Source organism: Leptodactylus fuscus, chromosome 7 (assembly GCF_031893055.1).
Source record: "Leptodactylus fuscus isolate aLepFus1 chromosome 7, aLepFus1.hap2, whole genome shotgun sequence".
In the NCBI taxonomy this organism is placed as follows: domain Eukaryota; kingdom Metazoa; phylum Chordata; class Amphibia; order Anura; family Leptodactylidae; genus Leptodactylus; species Leptodactylus fuscus.
Genome location: NC_134271.1, coordinates 38,232,939 through 38,259,143, shown reverse-complemented (window position 1 = coordinate 38,259,143; position 26,205 = coordinate 38,232,939). Strand labels below are relative to the sequence as shown.

Here is a 26,205-nt window from a genome sequence, read left to right as displayed (position 1 = left end):
CCCGCCTGCCATGACAGAGTAGGCTCAAATGAATGGGCCTACTCCGGAGGTTGCTGCTGCCTGAAGAAAGGGCAGCCCGCCCTAGCGGTCTCCATAGACGACCATTGTGAGGGAGCAGATTATGACATGGAGTATGCACCATAATCCGCCCCCCTCTGTGCCCATGTTAACAAGCCCTATGACAGCACCTCTATGTTACGGTTTGTTCTATATGACTTTAGTGTAGGTGTCATCAGCCTAAAAATTATTGTGCGGCACTTGAGTATCTCATCTTTGATTTTTTAAATTTAAATCGGCACGCCGAACAAAAAAGGTTGCCTGCCCCTGCTCTACAGCCTAGCCCCTAACCCCACACAATCACATTTACATATACTTTACCACTTTCACCCTCACCTTAACGATACTCCAGAGGCTACCTCTTTAACCGTCCGGAGCAGCCATGTTTGCCGACCCCCACCGCTCTGACGATCCACAACAGCCACTCCACTCTGTTGCCAGGAGCATGCGCATCTTAGCCACCTACAGAATGTGTTTCCAGCACACCACCGTTTTGCGCCTCCACCGTAGCCCGCAGCACCCGAACTACTCTCTCCAGCCTGCCACACTCCCCGACGGCACTCTCACCTCACTGCTGTTTCGTCTTCACGATCCATCCACCTTCCCTAGGTCTCCACGCCAACGACACTGGTAAGTTCCGATAGCATGTTTGCATTGGGACTACTTCTGGCCTATATACTCCGATGTACCGTTTCAACACACCACAAACACGTAACGGTCGATAATAATGTCACCAATCTGCCTTACTGCCCACCTTAGAATTACGCGGCATCCCTTCACATAAACTAGAACTGAAGATTGGCGTTCCAGTTCTACTCATGCGTAATCTTGATGCACCCCGATTGTGTAATGGCACGAGGCTACGTGTCACACAACTAGGAACAAATATCATTGAAGCCACTATTCTTACAGGAGCAGCTAAAGGCGACAGTGTGTTAATCCCACGCATTCCAATTATACCAAATCATTTCCCATTTCCATTCAAACGACTACAATTTCCCCTTAAATAGGACCTTTCACCATTTTGCCCACAGGCAGTTCTATATACTGCCGGAAAGTTGACAGTGCGCTGAGTTCAGAGCACTGTCAGCTTTCCCGATCAGAGCTCAGTGTGAAGAGCTTACGGTCCGGTACCGTAGCTCTTCTATGGTCAGAAGGACGTTTCTGACACTCAGTCAGAGACGTCCTTCTTCACAGCACAGCCAATCTCGCTGTTCTGTGAGAGCCGGGAGGAACGCCCCCTCCCTCTGCTCGCAGTACTCGTCCATAGACGAGCATTATCAGGGAGGGAGGGGGGAGTTCCTCCCGGCTCTCACAGCACAGCGCGATTGGCTGTGCTGTGAAGAAGGACGTCTCTGACTGAGTGTCAGAAACGCCCTTCTGACCATAGAAGAGCTACGGTACCGGACCGTAAGCTCTTCACACTGGGCCCAGATCGGGAAAGCCGACAGTGCGCTGAACTCAGCGCACTGTCAGCTTTCCGGCAGTATATAGAATTGCCTGTGGGCAAAATGGTGAAAGGTCCTCTTTAAGTTGCTTTTACAATGACCATTAACCCCTTAATGCTAAATCACGTACCTGTACGTCAGGGAATGTGGTTAGTTCCCGCATTCCCACGTACCTGTACGTGTTAGAGATCGCACGGGTTCAGAAGCAGAGCCCGTGCGATCTCCATGGGAGGCCGGCTGTATCTGACAGCCAGGCTTCCCCTGTAGCAGCAGGGACGGTGATTGCACCGACCCCCGCTGTTTAACCCTTAAGCTGCCATGATCCATAGTGATCATGGCACCCTAGGGGTTTGGCCGGGCTATAAATCATGTTGCCGGCAGCAGGAGTCTATGTGAGCTGTAATTTACAGCTACACGCTGCTCCTTAATCCCTCCCCCCATGGGAGCGAGCTCCGATGGGAGGAGGGTTAACCCCTTGGATGCCAGGACGAGTGGAAGCTAGTCTATGCATCTGCATAGCTAGCTTCCTCTATAGACTGCAATACACGTGTATTGCAGTCTGTAGTTAGTATAGAACCAGAGATCCTCTCTGATTGCTGGTTCTAGTGTGCTTGCAGCACAAATAAAACAATGTAAAAACGTTTTTTTAAAAAAATAAATAAAGTGTAAAACAAAAAAAAAAAAAAAACATAGTTACATTTCTTGTAAATCTGGAAAATCGCTGTTACACTTGTAAGCCTTATAACGTCCAAAATAAAATTAAAATACAATCAAAAGATGATGCCGATATAAAGCAGAGATATGGGAGATAATATTTATTACTGTATTTGGGTGGTATAACTATCTGCCTGAAAAACAGAGAATTTCACATTTTGAAAATTGCAATTTTTTCAAATTTCCATCAAATTTCCTATTTTTTTTAATAAGTAAATACAAAAATATTGATTAGTGTTTACCACTAACATGAAGTATAATGTGTTACGAGAAAATAATCCCAAAATCACTTGTGTAAATTAAAGCGTCTCAAAATTTATTGCCATTTAAAGTGACACATGTCAATTTTGAAAAAATAGGCCTGGTCCTTAACATACATTTGGGCTGTGTCCTTAAGGGGTTAATAAATCCCAAGGACAAACGCTGAAAGTAGCAGGAATACATTTAGCCACAGCATGCTTCTCACATGGACAACTTTATGTTGCTTGCTCAAGAGTATCCTGTGCCCAAAACTTACATGTACTGGCGGAAAATAACAAATTATACAATGTCGTATATCGAAGTATATTAACTTGAAATACCTCTGTACCACACTGTACAGTTTCTCAGAACACCGTATAGCAGCTGACATACAAATTACGTTCAACACAAAAGTCTCATGTATTCTCAGAATTAAAGCAAAAACAAGATACAAAGTTACATTTCATATCCCATACCTTTTACACACTACTAAAACCTTAACTGTATTTACCCACTTGTACAATCACCGCAGACGAAGTCGTGGGTACCAGCTAGTCATTTATATAATTTTTTTGTTATACTAATTCTGCAGAACAAAAAACACATTTGGGGACATAAATCATTGATTTTTGCATCGCCATCTTCTGAGCTGTGTAACATTTTAATTTTTTATTTCACAGTGTTGGTTGTGGGCTTATTTTTTGCGGGACAACTTGTGCTTTTTATTGGTACTGTTGTGGGGTGCATATGACTTTTTGATCACTTTTTATAGTATATTTTTTAAGGTAAGATGGCGAAAAATCATTACTTCCGGCGAGGTTTTTCAGGTTTTTTTTTCTGCCATTCACAGTGTACATTAAATATTGTTTATTTTGTTGTACAGGTTGTTACGGACGCAACAATACCAAATATGCATTGTTTTTATTAATTTTTAGGGTTTTTTATTTAATTCATTTTCTATAGAAAAAAAGGAATTTTTTGGACTTTATAAATTTTTTTGTTTGATTTTTTTCTTCACTTTTTCATGTCAATTTAAGACACTTGATTCAGCAATACTTTGATTGCTGATATAGTATTATGCACTGTGAGACGCAGCATGCACGCAGCATGGACGAGCATTATCAGGGAGGGAGGGGGGAGTTCCTCCCGGCTCTCACAGCACAGCGTGACTGGCTGTGCTGTGAAGAAGGACGTCTCTGACTGAGTGTCAGAAACGCCCTTCTGACCATAGAAGAGCTACGGTACCGGACCGTAAGCTCTTCACACTGGGCCCAGATCGGGAAAGCCGACAGTGCTCTGAACTCAGCGCACTGTCAGCTTTCCGGCAGTATATAACACTGCCTGTGGGCAAAATGGTGAAAGGTCCTCTTTAAGTTGCTTTTACAATGACCATTAATAAATCCCAAGGACAAACGCTGAAAGTAGCAGGAATACATTTGGCCACACCATGCTTCTCACATGGACAACAGGAAGTTAGGCTGTGCGGACGCACAGCCTGTTGTCGGAAGGCCCTGGCAGGATCACTAACATATCTATGTGGGGGCTCCGGGCAGCCTGGGGTCACTGGCCAGACCCCAGGCTGTATAATATAGATACCGGCAACCCCCAATCTCGCCACGGGGGTGTAGGGAGGGGGTCTGTTGGGGAACATCGCGGAACCCTTTGGATGCGGCAGCTCCGACAGGAGTTTATGGAAAAGGGTGATAGCTGCTAGTGAGCGGGTTGGTGACCCATGATGTACCATTACTTCATGGGTCGCTTTTTCCGTTATATTTGGAGATTTATAACAAACTCCTATTAGTATTGTATTATTCTTTATTCCTCCCTTAATTTCCAACCATAAGGACTCCAAATATTCATTATCCTTTCAGATGTTCTTACGCAGGACTGGCTTGAAGGGGTTTTCTGGGCAAAAAAATTATTTTTTATGAAACGTCTGTTAGTGCTTAGCAGTGTTTTGAGTGATTTCTGGCTTTCTCTTGGAGCTCCTGGTGTCCTCTGCATTTATTTACATGGATAGCTTCCTGCTGTCTTAGCCTACAACTACCATGATGCATTGCAGTTCACTCAGATCCCCTCTCACTACCTCCCTCACAACCCGCCACCTGTTTCCCTAGCTAGCCCACGGACTACTTGCCCTACCTACTTAGCTAACTAATTTAGTCCCCAACCCATCCTCACTCCATCATACTAACCTGTCTTCTTGCCCTGGAACCAGATGAGGTGCCACTGTCCCCTCTTCTGCCTTCACCTGGGATCCGGAACCGGCGCCTTCGCAATAGAAAGGCGACAATCCACACATGCACAATATAACGCTGGTTCTTATCGCTTCTGCCACCGTTCTATTGTGCAGGTTTGTTTTTTTTGTTGTTTTTTTGTTTTTTTTTTAATTAAAGATCATAAATTATAAGTTAGGCGAGGACAGGGGGGTTTAGCTAAGTGGTACTATTTAGAGATGAGCGAATAGTATTCGAAACTCAAGTTTTGAATACCTTGCTCCATAGGAATGAATGGGAGCGGCCAGCTGCCGGCGCTTAACCCCTTGCTGTTCGCCCGCTCCTAATTGGGATACACAGCAATTCAAACAGGCTATATACGCTCAATCCAGCTATCCACGCTGTGTACCTCCAAAACCTAACTGGGATACACAGCAATTGTCAGGCTATATACGCTCAACCCAGCTTTCCACGGTGTATACCCTCAAACGCCAAAGTGGGATACACAGCAATTGAATCAGGCTATATATGCTTAATCCATTTTTTAACGTTGTGTACCCCTCAAAACCTAAGTGGGATACACAGCAATTAAATCAGGCTATATACGCTCAATCCAGTTTTTAATGGTGTGTACCCCCCAAAACCTAATTGGGATACACAGCAATTCTTGACAGGAAATGGCAGATGCTCCAGTATTTGGGCATCAGGACACACAAAGTCGTTAGCTCCTGGGATTTGGGAAGTGGTTCAACAGAGGGAGAGACAGTAAAAGGACCCGAAAAGAGATCCTGGGAGGGGGCAGGGGTGGAATGACTCTGCTGGGAAGATTGGGCATGTTGGGAGGAAGGAGGGGCAGACTCTTGGGTATGAACACAAATGCAGGTAGTAGCTGACTGGCTGGTGGAAAAGCAGCTGGAAGCATTATCCGCTAGCCATTGTAACACCTGTTACTGGTGCTCGGGCTTGGTCTGTGTTGTACCCTGCACCCTGCTTAACGCAGCTGTCAAATCAGGGATTGCAATGAGTGCATGTTAATGTTTCTTTTGGTTTAAAGTTATGTTTCTGTCCATATTACTGTAGAGGAAGAAAGGTTTCCAATTATTTATCCACTTTCATAGAGGTTCTAGTGAGTTTGTAAAGTGTCCAGTGGAAAGGATGGGATAGGATTTCATATAAGCCTTCCATCCATGGGCACTCATGATGCAGAAACTGAGGGAGCTGACTTTGATGAACCCTTGGGTTTTGGAGATGGAACTCCATCAAAGGTCTCTGCTGCTCACACACCCTGCTCAGCATATGGTATCTAGGGTTTCAACGTTTGGTGACTGTTACGTTTGTGTCTATGCCCAGACCCAGAATCCGGACTGCAGACTTCACCGCTAAAGGGAACAGGGGAAGGAGACTATCCCTGACGCTACGGCGGCTAGCTAGGCCCTGCCTGCAGACGTTGGTCAGCTGTTCCCAAGCTAGCCTTGGTCCCGACAACTCTTGGCTCTCTAGCACAAAGACCTAGCAGACAGGGTGAGAGCTACAAGAGAGCTAGGGACTGGGCATACTAAGATGGTCACCCCTGCAGAAGCCAAGTTGCAGCTGCAGACACAACAAACAGGATGGGATGTGCTGGACAACAGACACGCAGCACAACACAATACACAACAAGAAAATGAGAGGGCAAGTGGAGACGTGAGGAAAGGGTTAACACAGTACTGGGGCAAAACAAACTGGAACCCAAATCTCAAACAACCAGATAGTGCCAGGCAAACAGAACTGAAGGACAGGGCAGAGTAGAAGGGTGGATGGACAAACCAAACTCACACACAAAGCAACACTCACACCACTTCCTAGTCAGTTGAAGTTCTAGCAAAAACACTCCTCCTCCCAGGGTCACGAATTCTAGGTTGTAACCACGAAAATCCGGCAACTAATGGAGCCAGCCCACTTCCTTATACAGGCCCCAGAACCATCCGATAGGTTGTTGGTAATGATCAACACCTGAGGTTCAATCCCTAAAACCTCAAGTATGTACTGAAGGCCAAAATGCTATGTACCAACAGATGGCTCAATGGCAAGGAAACCACCAGCAGATCACAGAAGCCCGGATCAAATCCCCAACAGAAACACACACAAATATATACAAATAATCAGGTCATGACAGTGACCTCGAACAGCAGCTGGTGCTTCAGGCAGATGTAGGCGTTGCTGGAGTGTATTGAGGCTAGCAGCAGCTACTGTAGACTTGCCAAAGTGGGTGCCGCACTTTCACCAATAGCTCGCGAACATTGTGATACGTTTTTAAAGACCGTTGCACCAATAAGTTAAAACCGTGGGCAGGCATGAACCATGTTGGAGGCTGGCAAGCTCCAGAGCCGCTACCAGGTTCCGGGCATTATCACACACGAAAAAATGCCTGGGCCCAGGTGCAGCGACGACAACCACATTGTCGTCTCATCCAGGATGGCATCCCTCACCTTGGAGGCAGTGTGTCATTTGTTCCCCAAGCTGATGAGCTTCAGCACGGCCTGCTGACATCTCCCCACGGCAGTGTTGCAGCGTTTCCAACTCGTAGCTTGGGTTGATTTAACGGCGAATATAAGAGGGTGGTGTTTCAGCACTCCTGCCAGGAATATTGGGTGGGGAGACAAGGCAGGCCGCCACAGTTTGCGACCTGGTCTCAGCCTCAACTACATTCAGTCAGTGTGTCGTGATTGAGATGTAGCGTCCCTGGCCGCATGCACTTGTCCACGCGGCGATGGTCAAGTGGAACTTACAAAGCGCAGAACTTAGGGCCCGCCTGATGTTACGGGACACGTGCTGGTGCAAGGGCCAAAAACACTGCTGTTGCAAGGCTGAACTAACTTAAAGGGCATAAAACTCTGCTGGTAAAAGGCTGAAGTCACCTCAAGGGCCTCAATCTCTGCTGGTACCTCAGCTTAAGGGACTCTAACTTAATTTGGGAGGGCTCACGTTAAGGGCCAGAAAAGTGAATTTTTGAAGCTCTTACCACATCACACACACATACAATGACAGTTAAGGGTGGGTACTGTTGGATTTCCCATTGCCTATTCCATCTGTGGTTGTCATGGGCAACGTGATTTAAAGGGGTGCTTGGTATTGTTTCTTTACCTTAAAATTTGGGTTTCTGTCCTTACAATTGGGGATGAAAGAAGGTTTCCAGGTAATTTCCCACTTTCATAAAGGGTTTTTTTTTTGAGTGTGGAAAGTGTGTAGTTAATAGGCTGTGATGGTAGAGTAAAACTGTGACTTGGGCTTGTTAGATGCCCCTAGGCATGCTTCCCCTGCTGTCCTAGTTGCATTCCAGAGGTGTTATCATTTGCTGAGGTGTCATAGTGGACTTGGTGACTCTCCTGAGTCGAATAATGGTTTCCCCTGAAACGAACAGTTTTTTCCCCATAGACTATAATGGGATTCGATATTCACTCGAATAGTCGAATATTGCGGGGCTATTCGAAGTCAATAACGAATATCGAATATTTTACTGTTCGCTCATCTCTAATAATAATCTCATGCGATATAACCCAATCTATATATACAATGGTAAAATAAGGATATTCAATGTAAACATGGTAAGGTGATGCATTGGAATATGCCTATGTTACTAAAAACTACAGTGTTTCCCCGAAAATAAGACAGTGTATTATATTAAATTGTCGTCCTAAATATAGGACCTTTCTTATTTTCGGGGGATGTCTTATTACAACCGGCAGTCATGCCTACACTTCCTTAGTGGAGCGTCAGCATGACTGCCGGTTGTAGGTAGGGGAGTGGGGGAAGGTATCATACTTACCTTTCCCATCTTCGTAGCAGCGCCGACAGTGGTGGGCGGGGCTTAGCGAGCCTTCGGGGGCAGAGCTTAGCATGTCTTTCGTGGGCGGGGCTGAGTGATCCTCAATTCACTGACAGCAGCCAGCTGGATGTGCTCGGTGTGCACAGGAAAGCCGGCTGCTGCCTCTTCTGTATGCCGGCTGCTGCCTCTGCCTCTGGGATGAGCTGGGAGAGCTCATCCTACAGCAGCATGGACAGTGGACACAACAGCAGAGGCGGCAGCAGCCAGATTTCCTTTGCACACCGAGCACATCGCACAGTGTTCAGTCAGATTTCAGTCAGATTTTTAGGTATGCCTTATTTTCGAGGGGTGCCTTACAGTCATATGAAAAAGTTTGGGCACCCCTATTAATCTTAATCATTTTTAGTTCTAAATATTTTGGTGTTTGCAACAGCCATTTCAGTTTGATATATCTAATAACTGATGGACACAGTAATATTTCAGGATTGAAATGAGGTTTATTGTACTAACAGAAAATGTGCAATATGCATTAAACCAAAATTTGACCAGTGCAAAATTATGGGCACCTCAACAGAAAAGTGACATTAATATTTAGTAGATCCTCCTTTTGCAAAGATAACAGCCTCTAGTCGCTTCCTGTAGCTTTTAATCAGTTCCTGGATCCTGGATGAAGGTGTTTTGGACCATTCCAAAATAGACGGAGGGATAGACGTTTTGCCAGGGCTAGCTAGCGATTAGAATTATTTAGGCAGGAATCTTACACTAACAGCGCTTAACTAGAGATGAGCGAGTACTGTTCGGATCAGCCGATCCGAACAGCACGCTCGCATTGAAATGAATGGACGTAGCCGGCACGCGGGGGGTTAAGCGGCCGGCCGCCGTCAAAGCGGAAGTACCAGGTGCATCCATTCATTTCTATGGAGCATGCTGTTCGGATCGGCTGATCCGAACAGTACTCGCTCATCTCTACTCTTAACCCCTTCCCGCCAATGGCATTTTTTGATTTTCATTTTTGACTCCCCTCCTTCTAAATCCCATAACTTTTTTATTTCTCCGCTCCCAGAGCCATATGTGGTCTTAATCTTTGCAGGACAAATTTTTCTTCACGATGCCACCATTAATTATTCTGTATAATGTACTGGGAAGCTGGAAAAAAATTCAGAGTGGGGTGGATTTGAAGAAAAATGCATTTCTGCGACATTCTTACGGACTTCAGTTTTACGGCGTTCACTGTGCAGCCAAAATGACATGTCCCCGTATTCTGTGTTTCGTTACGATTCCGGGGATAACACATTTATGTGGTTTTATTTACATTTAAAAAAATATATATTTTTTTTTTCTAAAAGTCGCCATACTCTGACAGCCGTAACTTTTTTATACGTCCGTGTACGGGGATGCATAGGGCGTATTTTTTGTGGGGCCGAGTGTACTTTTTAGTTCTATCATTTTCGGGAAATGCTATTGCTTTGATCACTTTTTATTCAAATTTTTAGCAGACTCAAAACAGTGAAGAAACGGCGGTTTGGCACTTTTGACTATTTTTCTCGCTACAGCGTTTACCGTACAGGAAAAATATTTTTATAGATTTGTAGAGACACAGGGATACTAACGTTTATGTGTTTCTAATATATACATAACACTTATTAACACTGGCAAACATGGCTGACTTCATGTTGGGCTTTTTTTCCAGTGACAAATGCATTGTACACATCATGCAGAGCAACCAATACTGGATTCCTGATCCCAGGTATAAAAATAACATCTCCTCTTACTTTCTGGTAGAGGGGAGGACCAATCGCATAAATGATTGCCACAAGACAACCAACTAGTGCAGAATATGATGGAAATGTTTCCATTAACCTTTGCTGGTGGCAGAGAGGAGAGTTCCTCCAAAAGCCTAACAACTGCCATCCGGTCCACACCCGTCAGGGGAACACTCTCCAAGGTGTGGGACATGTTAATGGCACCCCTCGCCAAACTACCGCCACTGAGGGGACTGGCATTGTGATGTCTCTACATGCCATGTCCCTTTCCAATAGATGCCGGCTAGGGGAGGTGATTAAATATAACATGTACTTTTACTCACTTTTCCTGGGACTCCAACGGCTCCCAGCACTCTCTTTGGGGCTCTTCCAGCCTATGGCCCCAGCTCTTCATGGCTCTTCTGCATGCGAATGATGTTAGCACTCTATGTGACCACTGAGGTGCAATCAGAGGCCCGAGCAGTGACGACTGTAGAGTGTGACCTCAGTTGCATGCAGTTGCAGATCAAAGAGGATGCTGAAGACAGCAGCAAAGACCGAGGATGCACAATAGAAGTGGCGTAAGGTGAGAATAACTGTTATTTTCCATCACCTCCTCTGGGCCTCTGATTTTTAGATTCTGGGGTCTGAGGTGATAATTTAGCACTACAGCTAAGTGGAGTGCCAAACCTCATGAATATTAGTTGAATTTCCTGGGGGTATGCCTGAAGCGGTTTAAGTGGCACTCTGGAGAGCATTTTATACTGTTTGAGGCCACTATGGGAAGCATATTATACTGTGTGAGGGCAACGGACCACTTCAATACCACATCACACCGCAGATCTGTTATTTACCAGCACACGGAACTCCCAGTATTGTTTCCATGCTGGGCACTGCACTGCTCACTTACTATATTCTTGATAACTGCATTTGTAACTACTATAGTTTTATGGGCCATGTTAATATTAACAATTCCAGGAGCCACACTGCTCGCAGGCTATACATAGTGTAGAGGTGGGTTTAGTTAGTGTAGTGATGCACATTGTATGGTGGGTGAGCAGCATAACATTGTTATTAGTTGTAGCGACGGTGTCTGCTCTGCTTATTTCCTGGGGTCCTGACAGTGGGCACCTAGAAACAATTACACTGGTGGACCCTCGACATTCTAGTACGACACTGTCTGTGCGGTGAAATGGCTTTTTGTTGGTTTGTGCCTAACTTTATTTGGTATTATGCCAATGTGGGATGAAGTGCTCATTGTCTATACAGATGATCTTGGAGTTGAAATTATACAAATGACCTTTAGAATTTAGTACTTGGTGATGGGTCCTCTTTAACAAGGAAAGTCACATTGCTTGTTTAAAGGTATTATCAAGCCAACAAAGAAACAATATATTTTACAGAACAGCTGTAGCAGTGCTAACTTTGTCTACAGGTGACAAACTTCCATTTTGCAATCTTGGAAATATACATAACTGTGGGCTATCACAACAGTTGCACAGTTCTTATGATTGGATACTCTAGCAATTTACAGTATGGGACATATAAACATGTTTTTAAACTTTTAGACAATGCACTTTTAGACAGTGTAAAGTTATACTAGACCATCTTAAATGAGTCTATTTCCACTTCAAAACACATTCAACTGCCACCAATGCATTTCAGAATACATTACAGTGATTGACCAACAAACTTTTGTTTTTATTTAACTTTTGTAGATTTGTAGAAAAACAATTTTAAAATGTTATACTAATGAGGTAATTGTTCCACTGCTGACGGGTGTTCTGCTTCCTGCAGCACTGCTGTCGCTGTGCAGACCACTACCTTCTCCTACCTGTACTACTTTGTGCAGTGGGACATGAGCCATCCTACGTGGCCAGAAAGAGCAGTGCTTCCAAGATGAAGGCCTGCCCTCAGAGCACAAACTGCATGTTGTTTTTAAAGCCACAATGATAGTTTTTAGAGATGAGCGAATATTCGACTATTCGAATGAATATCTAATCCCATTAGTCTATGGGGAAAAAAAGCTTCGTTTCAGGGAAAACCACTATTCGACTCAGGAGGGTCACCAAGTCCACTATGACACCTCAGGAAATAATACCTCTGGAATGCAACTGGGACAGCAAGGGAAGCATGACTGGGGACATCTAACATGCCCAAGTCACTGTATTACGCCACTAATAATGCGGGAGCTGACTTTTTCCCATAGGAATGCATTGACCAGCGTGAATTGGCCGAATGCCATACAGTGTACAGCATTCGGCCAATCAACCCTGGTTCTGCCGGAGGAGGCGGAGTCTAAGATCTGTCCATAGCAGTCTCCTTTGTGGTCCGATCTCAGATGTAGCAGAGTTCAGCGCACAGCTCTGCTACATCTCAGATGTAACAGAGTTGAGTGCACAGCTCTACTACATCTCAGATTTAGCAGAGTTCAGCGCACAGCTCTGCTACATCTCAGGTATAGCATCTGGCTGGCAAGGTCTCATCACTTTCAAACTTCACCTACAAGCACATCTCGTGGCAGCCCATTATATGCTAGTCGGAATCCCTGGCAGCTTGCGTTATGCAGGAGCTGCCTTTTTCTCATAGGAATGCATTGACCAGTGTTTATTGGCCGAATGCCATACAGAGTACAGCATTGGCAAAATCAACGCTGGCTCTGCTGGAGGCTCGTCTGTGACGAGGCGGAGTCTAAGATCGGTCCACAGCAGTCTCCATTGTGGTCCGATCTCAGATGTAGCAGAGTTCAGTGCACAGCTCTGCTACATCTCAGGTATAGCAGAGTTGAGCGCACAGCTCTACTACATATCAGATGTAGCAGAGTTCAGCGCACAGCTCTACTACATCTCAGGTATAGCAGAGTTCAGTGCACAGCTTTACTACATCTCAGATGTAGCAGAGTTCAGCGCACAGCTCTGCTACATCTCAGGTTTAGCAGAGTTCAGCGCATACCTCAACTCTGCTATAACTGAGATGTAGCAGAGCTGTGCACTGAACTCTGCTAAATCTGAGATGTAGTAGAGCTGTGGGCTCAACTCTGCTACATCTGAGATCGGACCACAATGGAGACTGCTGTGGACCGATCTTAGACTCCGCCTTCTCACAGACGAGCCTCCGGCAGAACCATAGTTGATTGGCCGATGCTGTACACTGTATGGCATTCGGCCAATCAACACTGGTCAATGCATTCCTATGAGAAAAATTCGGCTCCCGCATAACGCAAGCTGCCAGGGAATCCGACTAACATATAATGGGTTGCCACGAGATGTGCTTGCAGGTGAAGTTTGAAAGTGATGAGACCTTGCCATCCAGAGCTAAATGCGAGAGTAAGTTCAATGCAAACACATCGTGGCAGCGCACCATATGCTAGTCGGGATCGCTGGCAGCTTGCGGTATGCGGGAGCTGACTTTTTCGCTTAGGAAAGCATTGACTGTACTCTTGCATGTATCTCGGGCTGGCAAGGAAGGTATATAGAGCACCAAAGAGCTGTTTCAGTAAGATTCCTACCTAAATAAAGCTAATTCCTAGCTAACCCTGTCTAGGTCACAGTCTCATATGAACCGAATCTGAAATCCACTATTCGTATAAAGTGGAGGTCACCTGATTTGGCCAGCCAATTACTTTTTCCGATTTTTTTTCGATGCCTATGATTTCATACTTACTATCCCACCTCCCCTGCAAAGTTATTGGTGCAAAAAAAGCGCCAGGGAAGGTGGGAGGGGATACGAATTTTTAGTGCGTTTGCCGCGTGGTATTCGGTTGGAATCGAATACCTCGAACAGCCTGATATTCGATCGAACACCAATTTGATCAAACGCTGTTCGCTCATCTCTAATAGTTTTATGGTACTCTGAAACACAAACATCGATTCTTCAAAATTATTAGCTTAATAATAACCACTTTCGGACCGCCCATAGACTATAAACGTCCAGATGGTGGTTGCCGAGTTCTGACAGGACATACCGGTACATCCAGCAGAACTTGCTCTACTGCGCCTCCCCTACCGTACTGAGCTCTGAGGTCCCGCTGTCAATAGACAGTAGAGACCTCAGAGCTTCATCCAGGGACCACTCTGTGTGGTCTCCAGGTATGTGATCCCTGTGACACACCGTCACAGCGATCATGATGACAGACAGTCAGCACATCAGCAGATTGCTCCGCTGTGCCTCCACCCCCCTCCTGTACTTAGCTCTGAGGTCCCGCTGTCTATTGACAGTGGAAACCTCATAGCTTTGCCCAGAGACCAGCCTGCGTGGTTTCTGGGCATATGATCGCTGTGACAGCCTGTCACAGCAATCACATCGTATGGTGCATGAGCAGAATATGCTCCACTGCACCTCCCCCTCCTTCCCTCCACCCCCCTTGCACACAGCTCTGAAGTCTCCACTGTCAATAGACAGCGGAGACCTCATAGCTTATCCTGGAGACCAGCCTGCGTGGGTGTGTGATCGCTGTGACAGCCAGTCACAGCAATCACAATGATGTTTGTCACAGTGACAAACTTCATTGGCTGCACTCTGATCTCCCTCTCCTTTAGCCTATCAGAGAGGGAGATGAGCACTTCTGCCTCCACCTCCAGCAATGCTCTGTGGTCAGCTGTCAGAAGACAGCTATGATCACAGAGTATTGCCCAGAGACCACTGAGATAGGGCATAGTGGTCTATGGGGCATGTGAGCACTGTGACAGCCTGCCACACTGCTCACATAAAGTTTACTTAGTAAATAATAAAAGTATATAAAGTGGCTACCAATCTCCCTCTCCTCAGATCCTGACAGAGAGGGAGATTGGTAAATAAAAATCAGTACACATACACAAACTCCCCCCACCCTTCAGTGCCCCCCAACTCTATTCTATCTCATATCTATCTAACTGTCTTTCTGTCTATCCTCTTTTATCTATCTCTCTATTTTTATAAATAAATTGATATTTTTTGTGACCCATAAATAAAGATTATTATTACACTTTGAGGCTAAAGCCCCAACGGGCCGTATACGCAGCACTAAAGCGCTGCGGGAAGAACCGCTGCGTGAACGCATTGCAGTTCTTCCCGCAGTAATTTGAAGGGAAAGTTCACTGAGTTTTTCTCTGCGGACTTTCTTTTCCCATTATATCTATGGGAAAGCCGCCTGCGTTTCCGTAGATATAATTGACATGCTGCGATTTCCAAAGCCGCAATGGTTTTGCAAATCGCAGCGTGTCTGCGCTGCAATCTTATCCGCAAAGTGGGGATGGGATTCACAGGAATCCCATCCACTTTGCCAGCACTGTACAACGCTGCGATGTTTCCCACGGCGTCTCTGCTGCGGGCAAATCGTGGCCTTTCAGGCCCATGGGGCCCCGGCTTTAGGGTTCAGAAACGCAGCGGTATGCACGCCATTCATTGCAGGCTCTGCTGTAGGCCCAAATAATAGAGAAAATACTCAAATGTGGTATTAATACAAACAGCAGAAATAAAAAAATATATCTTAGAATCTATATATTTATTACATTTATTTTTGAGGCTATCGTATATAAATGCAGGAAAATGCATTTTTTTTTACACATCTTTAACCCTTTTCCCTCTATTTTTTTCTAAAAAGTTAAATTTATCACTTATTTTGTTATAAAACGTGAAAGTCCATTATGTTCTGAGAAAAAGGAGACCACAGGTAGGTTGGCAAAGTAATAGAAAAACAATTTACGGTTAAACTGGCACATGACTAAAACCTGAAACTGTGCCTGGTCTGGAAGGGAGGGGGTAAAGGATCTGGTATGGAAGTGGTTAAAGACTATTGGAATCACCTGCTACATTGAGATGACTTTGTTTGACAGCATTTATTTCAGAATAGCTGAAGCATTTAAATGGCTTATGTATTATCAAACTCAGTAACTTGCCATAATACATTTTACAAATGTTAAAGAAGTAATAGATTTCCCATCATAGTGATAGTGATTATAATATTTCTTTGTAGTGTACATAGCACATGATGATATTTTTGTTTTCTTACAGGCTCTAACAGCTTCAGATCTAAATTTAATCCTATATGTGTGTGAGACTGTGGATTCTCAACAAGTTTTTGGTCAACATCCTTGCCCTCTTACACAACCTGTTCTGCTATCTCTCATCCAGCAGCTATCTTTTGACCTTTGTACCCGTACTGATCTCAAATTTAAGTAAGTCTTTCTTGAGTAGATATGTCAATTTGTTGAATTTGTATGTGCAAAAAAAAGATACTGTCTCTGTATGGATGTCATGTAACTAATGGACTTGCATTTGATCACTTCAAAGATAACACACATGCTTGCACAATTAACCAGATCCAATTAAATTAACAAGTAAAATAATAAAAACAGTTAAGGAGCTTGTCCCTTCTCCTCCTCTTTCACCAGTGTGCCTGTCTCTCTTCTACTCGCTGCCTATATTGTTGAACAAGCCAGTGGGAAGACTTGAATAGAACACCATGAAGTACTTCAGTAGATATAGACATTGCCTTTACCAAGAGAGATTTATTATGAATAATAGAAATCTATTAAACTAATCCTAATCCATACGTCATTGATGCCCCAATTCACAGACCAAATTTAGCACTTTGGATTATATTGCTTTACACAGCTGTATCTTTTTAATGGTTTTGCATATCACAACTATTTTTGCCATGTTTTATTTTTTTCGTGCTCACATAAGGCTTGAAATAAGTAGCCATTTTTGTTAGATAACCAAAGTATTTTTTTCCGCTAGAAGTTGAAGAATGGTATAAAATATGAAAAAAATGTTTAACACGGTTTAACGCGATTTGCCATGAATTCATTTGAATTGAATAGTGATAGTATTGGAAAATTCAGCAAAGCTGCCGAATCGAATTTTTTTTAAAATTTGTTCATCTCTAGTCACCATAAAGAGTTAAATTCTGTTGATAAAAGTCCTAAAAGCTTCTCTTATCAAAAGTGTAATCCACGGACAATAACTTCAGCATAGAGATGCTGCTCTTGTCACTCCTACAGAAGCAGTTGTAAACAAACACACAAAACATTAGTGTGTTTTCTATCAGTTAGAGCAGTGATGGCAAACCTATGGCACGCATGCCAGAGAGGGCACACAGAGCTCCCTCTGCTGGCACAGATGCGGTCGCCCGGATCGCTCTCTAACAGGAAATCCGGTACTGGATTCCCTGTTAGTGAGTGATCGCTGCTTTCAGATGGTTGTGCAAATGCTAAACGCAGCCTACACTGATTATTGCAGAGTGTAACTCCTGCACCGGCGCAGGCATGATGACGTAAGTCATCAGTGCCCGCAGTGAACAGGAGAAAGAACGCCAGGGGGCTGCTCTTCAGGTAAGTATATTTGTGTGTGCACTGTGTGAGGAAGGGGGCTACTGTGGACCATTTGCTGCCGTGCAGGGAAGGGGGCTACTGTGGACCATTTGATGCTGTGTAGGGAAGGACGCTACTGTGGACCATTTGATGCTGTGTGGGGAAAGGGGCTACTGTGGACCATTTGATGCTGTGTGGGGAGGGGGTTACTGTAAACCATTTCATGCTGTGTGGGGAGGGGGGGTCTACTGTGGACCATTTCATGCTGGGTGGGGAGGATTTAATACTGTGTGGGGAAGGGGGCTGCTGTGGAGTATACAGGTATAATTCTTTGTGGGGGCCACTGCAGGGCAGTTTGTACTGTGTGGGGCCGCTGCAGGGCAGATGGTACTGTGTGTGGGGGCCACTGTGGGGAAGATTGCACTGTGTGTGGGGGCCACTGCGGGGCAGATAGTACTTTGTGTGGGGGCAATGCGGGACAGATTGTACTGTGTGGGGGGGCAATGCGGGGAAGATTGTCCTGTGTGTGGGGGCCACTGCGGGGCAGATTGTACTGTGGGGGGGGGGGGGGCACTGCGGGGCAGATTGTACTGTGTGTGGGGGCCACTGCAGGGCAAATTGTACTGTGTGGCATCTCTTCGCTTTTTGTATCACATCTGTTTTATAGTAGACGTGATATTAGTACAGGCTGTAATAAAATTGCATGGTCACTATAAAACAGATCCTGTTTGATGTAAATAGTGAAAATTAATTGTTCAAAAGTACCAAATGCAGAGACTTTTGCCTTTTCAGTACAAGCTCTGTAAAGCCCCATTCACACAACTGTAATTTGTGGGTCCACAATTGTGGGTGCACAGAGTTTTAAGGTTAAAGGGGTTGGCCACCCTTAAGCTGAAAAAATCAAAGTGCCCCAGACAACTCAGAAAGATGGTTATAGGACAAATGTGCTATAAAAATGATTTTTATCTTACCTGTTCCTCATTAAAATGAGATTTTACAGTGTAAGCGCAGCCGGCCTGTGTGGGCGGGACAATCAACAAACTGAAAGTAAAGCTCCTGCCTGCATTCCATTGGTGGAGCTGAGGTCACATGACAGCTCTGCATCTTTCCACACATAGGATGTGATCACACAGCTTTATTCACTTCAGCTCCTCCACAGACAGTGACAGAAACACTGAAAATGGTAAGATTCCTCCAATCTAAACACTAGATAATGTTTATTACTAGAGATGAACGAACCGTAAAATGTTCAATATTCGTTTCAAATAGCTGCTCAATATTCGAGTATTCGATCGAATATCAAACCCCATTATAGTCTATGGGAGAAAATGCTTCACTACAGAGGATCCTACCATTCAACTCAGGAGAGTCACCAAGTCCACTAAGACACCCCAGGAAATGATGCCAACACCCTGGAAAGCAACTGGGACAGCAGGGGAAGCATGTCTGGGGGTATCAAGTACCTTTATTATGTTGGGATCCCTGTCAACTTGCGATATGCTGGAGCGGACTTTTCCCATAGGAATGCATTGACCAGCGTTGATTGGCCAGTGTACAGCATTCGGCCAATCAACGCTGGTTCTGCCTGAGGAGGCGGAGTCTAAAATCGGTCCACAGCAGTTTCCATTCTGGTCTCCTAAGCCCCGCCCCTCTCCCCCGACTAGTATTATAGAGAAGACGGGGCTTAGAGTGTGGGCGGGCACTGGGTGGGGAGACGTCTCCCCGCCCAGTACCCGCCCACACTCTCCTAAGCCCCTACTACATCTCTACAACAGAGTGTAGAGATGTAGCAGAGCTGAGTGTATGCTGAGCTATGTTACACCAGAGATGTGTGTGACAGGAGGAGTAGCTGGAGGGATGGTTGGGTGTAGCAGAACTCTTTCAGGAGTAGCCGAGATAACCGCACAGCTAGCTCTGCTATATCTCGCCATAGGAATGCATTGACCAGCATTGATTGGCCACTGTACGGCATTCGGCCAATCAACGCTGGTCAATGCATTCCTATGGGAAAAAGGGATCCCGGCAAGATAGAGCCCCAAAGAGCTGTGAGAGTGACATTCCCCCCCTAAATAAAGGTAATCCCTAGCTAACCCTGCCTGTACATCTGTCCCTGTCTCACAGTCACATAGTTCACAGTCCCAAATTAAGGGAATGGTAAATCCACCATTCATCTAAATTGGAGGTCACCTGATTTCAGCAGCCAATGGACTTTTTCAATTTTTTTCACTGCCTCCGTTGTCGTAGTTCCTGTCCCACCTCCCCTGCGCAGTTATTGGTGCAAAAAATGCGCCAGGGAAGGTGGGAGGGGATACAAATTTTTACTGCATTTGCCTCATGGTGTGCGATTCCAATTGAACACCTCGAACGGCCTGATATTCGATCGAATATGTATTCGATCGAACGGCGTTCGCTCATCTCTATTTATTACCCATCTGAAGTTATATGTATACATAGCTGTACTAGCATCTGCTCTGCTCGCGACTCCGTCTGTGGGTTGGCGTTGGCGCTGAGCCACTTCTATTTAGCCAAGTCATGTTGGTTACAATCCGCCGTGCGCCCTCACCTCCCTTGGCCCTCGCCGGGCCGCGCAGCCTCTCTATCTACTGTATTGAAAAATGAAGTGAATAAAAAATCCAGCGCCAAGATTGTAAAATTAAAACTTCACCTTTACTTCATCCAAATAAAACAATCACAAAAATGGATCCACTCAGTAATACAAAAATGCAGCTTACGCGTTTCGGGGCTGCATAGTATGCCCCTTACTCATAGCCTGCTAGTTATCAACTGAACCCACATTATATAGCCAGTTAAGTCCTCCCACATTTGGGTTTAATTTAACCCTGTACGTGCTATATATACAAGAACACTAAAAATTGTATCTACCGCCTGCTCCTGCTTTCTCCCCTGTCCCCCGCGCATCCGCCCCCTCCCATCCTCGCGCCTATGGCCCTGCTTCCGTTGGCGCCCCTGGCCCCCCTTCTGTGTCGCGTGCCTCTGGCCCCCAACTTCTCATCCTGGGGCACCCCCTTCACAGGCGCCATTTCCCTCAGCGGCTCCCCACCCCAATCTCTCGGCCCCCCCGGGCTCCTTGCCCGCGTCCCAACCTCCCCTCCCACGGGCCCCTGGCCCCCCTCCCCTCCCCCTCTCAAGGCACCCACCAACCCCTCTTCACCCCGGGGCCCCCCGCCCCATCCACCCTGTGTGGCACTCCCCGCCCCCCCCCCACCACCACTAAGTCCCCTTGCGTTCGCTTCCGCAACCCGCGCCCCTTGCTCCCCCTCCCCCGTGGCCCACCTAATCCCCTTTCTCCCGTGACCCACGGGAGAGAGGGGCCTGAAGACATACAGGATTCCAAAGGGATCATTATATTTACGAGTATAATAATAGTAGTTTCAGTTTGAACATCTTTGGTCCGAACAGAACCACCAGGCAAATCTTATAAAATACATCTCATGGGGTTTGCTAAACATATTCTCATGCTGTGGGCTCATGACCTTACTCACTGATCCCCACTCCTACTTCTGCCCGCCTCTGCTTCCCCTTGTTCCCTTCGGGGGCCCTGTGTGTCCCATATCTTGTTGCTGTCAGCACATGATATGAGGCTCACAGGGCCCCATGGAGGGAACAAGAGAAAGTAGAGGTGGCTGTGAAGAGGAACGGGGATCGGAAAGTAAATAGGGCCAGTTACCTGCTGGGTTACTCCAGCAGGTGATGGCCTATTACAAAAACAAACACAAAAAAACAAAACACAGAGGCCCATGGAGAACCCTTCCGTCGCGGCATCCTGATTAGGCCCGAATGAATAGGAGCATCACTGCTGTAAATGCAGATAATTATAGCACATGCATGTAGATTGCAAGGATACACAGCTGCAAAAAATGCGATTGTGTGTCTGGGCCCATAAAAATGCATGTGTCGTTACTGTGACAAGACATTGAACCCAATTTCCCACTAGCTACTATAACACTGATGGGGGGTGGGGAGCACTTGCGTATTCTCTCTCATAAGCTGTAAATCTGGGGTGTCCCCTGATATTCGCTCGCACAGCTTATACGTTCCCTTCCTGACGCAGCCAGTTGTGTTCTAATGATTAGGCGATTTTTGGGTTTTTTGTCTTCACATTGTATAAGCTAAATTTTCGTTTGTTTTCTGGCGATGTCGCCATATATGTTTGCGATATGAGGTGTACTTTTTCAATGCCACCATTTTGGGGTACCTGTAACTTATTTTCTAAATTTTAAATTTCTGACATTGCGTTTTAGCATTTAATTTTTTTTCCCGTGCTGCATACAACATAAGTAACATGTGACCTTTATTTTGCGGGTCGGTATGATTACGGCGATACCTCATTTATATTCTTTTTCCATTTGCTGCTAATTGTGCAGAATAAAATTCAAATTAGGGAAAAAATCTATTATTTTTGCATCGCCATCTTCTGAAAGGCATAACATTTTTATTTTTCTGTTCAAAGAGCTGTTGAAGGGCATTTTGGTCTTCATCTGACAATTATGACCTGATTACTTGTTATTGAACATTTTGTGAAGCAAGGGTGGTGAATAATCATTATTTTGTTTGTTTTTTCTACGTTTATGTCGTTTAGCGTGCAGGTTAAATAATGTTTTATTTTTATTGTTCGGGTTTTTACGGACGTGGTGATACCAAATATGTATTTAAAGGGATTCTACCACTAAACTAACATTCTTTTCTAATGACCTCGTCTCCTACCGTCGCGCCGTTCCGTAGAAATACTGGTTTTAATGTAAATGAGTTCTCCGCAGCAATGAGGGCGGGCCCCAGTGCTCAAACGCCGATGAGCGCGTCCCCATTTGCTGTCTGAGAAAGAGCTCTCGGGCAGCAGTGGGGACGTGCTCATCGGCGTTTGAGCGCTGGGGCCCGCCCTCATTGCTGCGGAGAACTCATTTGCATACCGGTTAAAACTGGTATTTCTACGGAACGGCGCGGCGGAGACCACATCTAAAGGTAGGAGATGAATAGCCTTTCTTAAGGCTATTCCGACGTGGTAATTAGAAAAAATGTTAGTTTAGTGGTAGAATCTCTTTAAAAAAAAAAAATCTTTGTTTTTTCATAAAACATTTTATATGGGAATATTGGATTTTTGGAGCTTTATTTATTTATTTTTTTAACATATTTTTAACAAGTTGTTTTTTTTTTGTTTTTTTGTATTTTCTGTCCCCATGGGGGATTGAACCAGTGATCTTCTGATCACTGCTTCAATACATATACGCTGCAATACACATGTATTGCAGTGTATAGGAGGCTGTCAGCCCGTGCAGACACATGAGCTGGCAGCCTCCATTCCTGGCAGGGAACACATGGAGGGCAGACCCGGGGTCACTGCACAGACCCCAGGCTGTCCATTAGGGACACTGGCACCCCCCGAAACCGTCGCGGGGGGTGCCGATCGGGACCAGAGTGCATACAGAAACTCCCTGAGATGGCACGGTCATGTTTGACCGTGGCATCTCAGGGGTTAACACCCACGATCGGACCCAGTTCCGACCGCGGGTGTTGAGCACAGTGTCATCCGTGTCAGTCTGTCATACGGCTGACACCTGCAAATGTATAGGAGGCTGTCAGCCCGTGCAAACGCACGGGCTGACGGCCTCCATTCCTGGCAGGATCAACCGGGTAAGTGGAGGGGAAGAGATGGGGCAGACCCAGGGTCAGTGATTAGACCCTGGGCTGCCTATTAGGAATACCGGCACCCCCGAAACAGTCACGGGGGTGCCGATCGAGACTCCAGAATATAAGGAAACTACTTTGTGCGCACCTGCGCTGCTCTCCTGATTCATGTTGACCCCTGAGATGCCGGCATCTCAGGGGTTAACACAAATCAGGAGAGCAGCGCAGGCGCACACAAAGTCACATGACATGGTCAGACAATGTCACATGTCCCTCCATGTCACGCGCACGGTGGTCAAGGGAGGCATGTCAGGGAGCCGGCAGAGCCATGTTAGGGGGGGCGTGGCTTTAAAAATAAAGGGACAGAAGCAAAAATGAAAATGAATGTCTATTAGTAAATTTATTATTTATCTTTGGGCTACACATTGCAGAGTTTTAGTTATAAAGTGGCCAACCCCTTTAAATTTCCGTGTTGGCACTCCGATAGTTTATTGGGTTTTGGGTTGCAGTTTGGACACTGTCTCAAAAAGGTTTGCCGTCACTGAGCTAGAGCGAGGTAAATAGCTGGATTAGCAATATGGGTTAAAGGGATTCTACCATTAAAACCCTTTTTTTTGTGGATAAGACATCGGAATAGCCTTTAGAAAGGCTATTCGTCTCTTACCTTTAGATGTGATCTCCACCGCGCCGTTCCTTAGAAATACCGGTTTTTACCGGTATGCAAATTAGTTCTCTCACAGTGATGGGGGTGGGACCCAGCACTGGAAATGCGATGGGGGCATCCCCACTGCTGCTCGAGAACAGGCTCCAGCGACGCCTCTATTTTCGGCTGGATCCTCCCCTTCTTTCTTCGGCGTCACCTCAGACGTCTGCGCATTTGGCTCTGCCAGTGAGACACTAGTAGAGCCGACTAGTGTTACACTGGCAGAGCCAACTGCGCAGACGTCGGAGGTGACGCCGAAGAAAGACGATGAAAGAAGGGGAGGATCCAGCCGAAGATAGAGGCGTCGCTGGAGCCTGTTCTCGACCAGCAGTGGGGACGCCCCCATTGCATTTCCAGCGCTGGGGCCCGCCCCCATTGCTGCGAGAAAACTAATTTGCATACCGGTAAAAACTTGTATTTACAAGGAACGGCGCGGCGGAGATCACATCTAAAGGTAAGAGACGAATAGTTTTTCTAAAGGTTATTCCAACGTCTTATCCACACAAAAAAAGGGTTTTAATGGTAGAATCCCTTTAATGAAGATTATATAATATGCATAGTAAATATGTATTACATTACACCGGTTTGGAGAGAAAAAAAAAACTTACATGGTGCAAGTAAACACAATGTTATCTTTGTGTTAACATGCATAGGTAACATACTGTCCCAGCTTTTCTCAGAAAACCACAATTATTTGATCCGATAGCCTGGGACTAAAAGGGATTTTCTGGACAATATTTTTTTTGTTTTTTTAAAGTGTTTGTTAGTGCTATTAATGAGTTAATAAATGCACACATATACCCTTTAGCATGTTTTGAGTGATTTCTGGGTGTCTCTGGGAGCCCCTGGTGTCTCCTGCTTTTGTTTACCTCCTTCTGCTTCCTGCTATGTAACTTCCTTTCTAATCCTGCTTACCTTACTCCCCCCTCCTTCCTTTTCTCTACACCCCCTCCCTGTCTATTTATCTCGCCCTTCCCTACCTACTTAGTACAACTCCCAACTCATATTATATTCCAGTGCATCTAAATAAATTAGAAAATCATCAAAAAGTTATGGACGACTGCTCAGTGGTTCAAAGGTGTTTTATAGAGGTGAGCGAACAGTGAAATGGTCGAAGTTCGATATTCGATTCGAGTAGCCCCTCAAAACTCGACTGTTCGAACCCCATTATAGTCTATAAGGAAAAAATACTCGTTTAGGGGGAAATCAATATTCGACTCAGGAGGGTCACCAAGTCCACTATGACACCTCCAGCAAATGATAACACCTCGGGAATGCAACTGGGACAGCAGGGGAAGCATTCCTCGGGGCATCTAACACGCCAAAGTCCCTGTATTACCCCACTATCACAGCCTATCAACTAGACACTTTCCAAACTCAGTAGAACCCCTATGAAGTGGAAAAATACTTGGAAACCTTCTTTCCTCCACAATAGTATGGACAGAAACACAAATTTAAAGCTAAAGAAACAGCATGCACCCCTTTAAATCACGTTGCTTATGACAACCACCGATAGCATAGGCAATGGGAAATCCAAAAGCCCCCACCCTTAACTGTCACTGTTTGTGTGTCTGTGATGTGGCGAGACCTCCAAAAATTACTTTTCTGGCCCTACCATGAGCCCTTCCAAATTAAGTTAGAGGCCCTTAAGCTGAGCTACCAGCAGAGATTGAGGCCCTTTAGGTGACTTCAGCCTCTTACGAGCAGAGTTTTAGGCCCTTTAACTTAGTTCAGCCTTGCACCAACAGAGTTTTTTGCCCTTGGTGTGAGTTGAGCCTCTAACCAGCATAGTTTTTGGTCCTTTAATTTTGTTCAGCCTTGCACCAGCAGAGTTTTTAATCCCTTGGGTGAGTAGAGCCTTGCACCAGCAGTGTTTTTGGCCCTTGGGGTGAGTAGAGTCTAACCAACAGAGTTTGGGGGAAATCAGGGTGGATTCAGCCTCTAACCAAAAGAGTTTGGGGAAATCAGGGTGGATTCAGCCTCTAACCAGCAGAGTTTGGGGAAATCAGGGTGGATTGAGCCTAGAAGGATGACAATTGTGCAGCGCAGATGGTGGAGGAGTATGAGGAGGAATTGTAGAGTTTGAGCGCAGACATGACAATTCATGTTGGGGTGCTTGACACTGGTGGGCACAAAAATGATGGGTCTATCCAGTGGCTGTTCATTTTGATGAAAGTCAGCCGGTCGGCACTCTCAGCTGACAGCCGGCTGCGCTGAAGACCCTTTCAGATAGCACGCTGGCGACAGGACAGCACCTCCAAGGCGTATAGGGCAAGTTCAAGCCATAGGTCCAACTTCGACACCCAATACGTGTAGAACGCAAAGGGATCGGAGAGGACAGGGCT

The 26,205-nt window shown here is 45.6% G+C and overlaps 1 protein-coding gene across 2 annotated transcripts in view; it reads left to right on the top strand.

Moving 5' to 3' along the window:
* Positions 1-26,205, top strand: part of EDC4 (enhancer of mRNA decapping 4) — a 310,514-nt gene that overhangs the window by 271,877 nt on the left and 12,432 nt on the right. For both annotated transcript variants that reach the window (XM_075281772.1, XM_075281771.1), the window contains one exon: positions 16,214-16,377. In XM_075281772.1, coding sequence (XP_075137873.1) covers positions 16,214-16,377 — 164 coding nt within the window. The remainder of the gene's footprint in view (positions 1-16,213; positions 16,378-26,205) is intronic.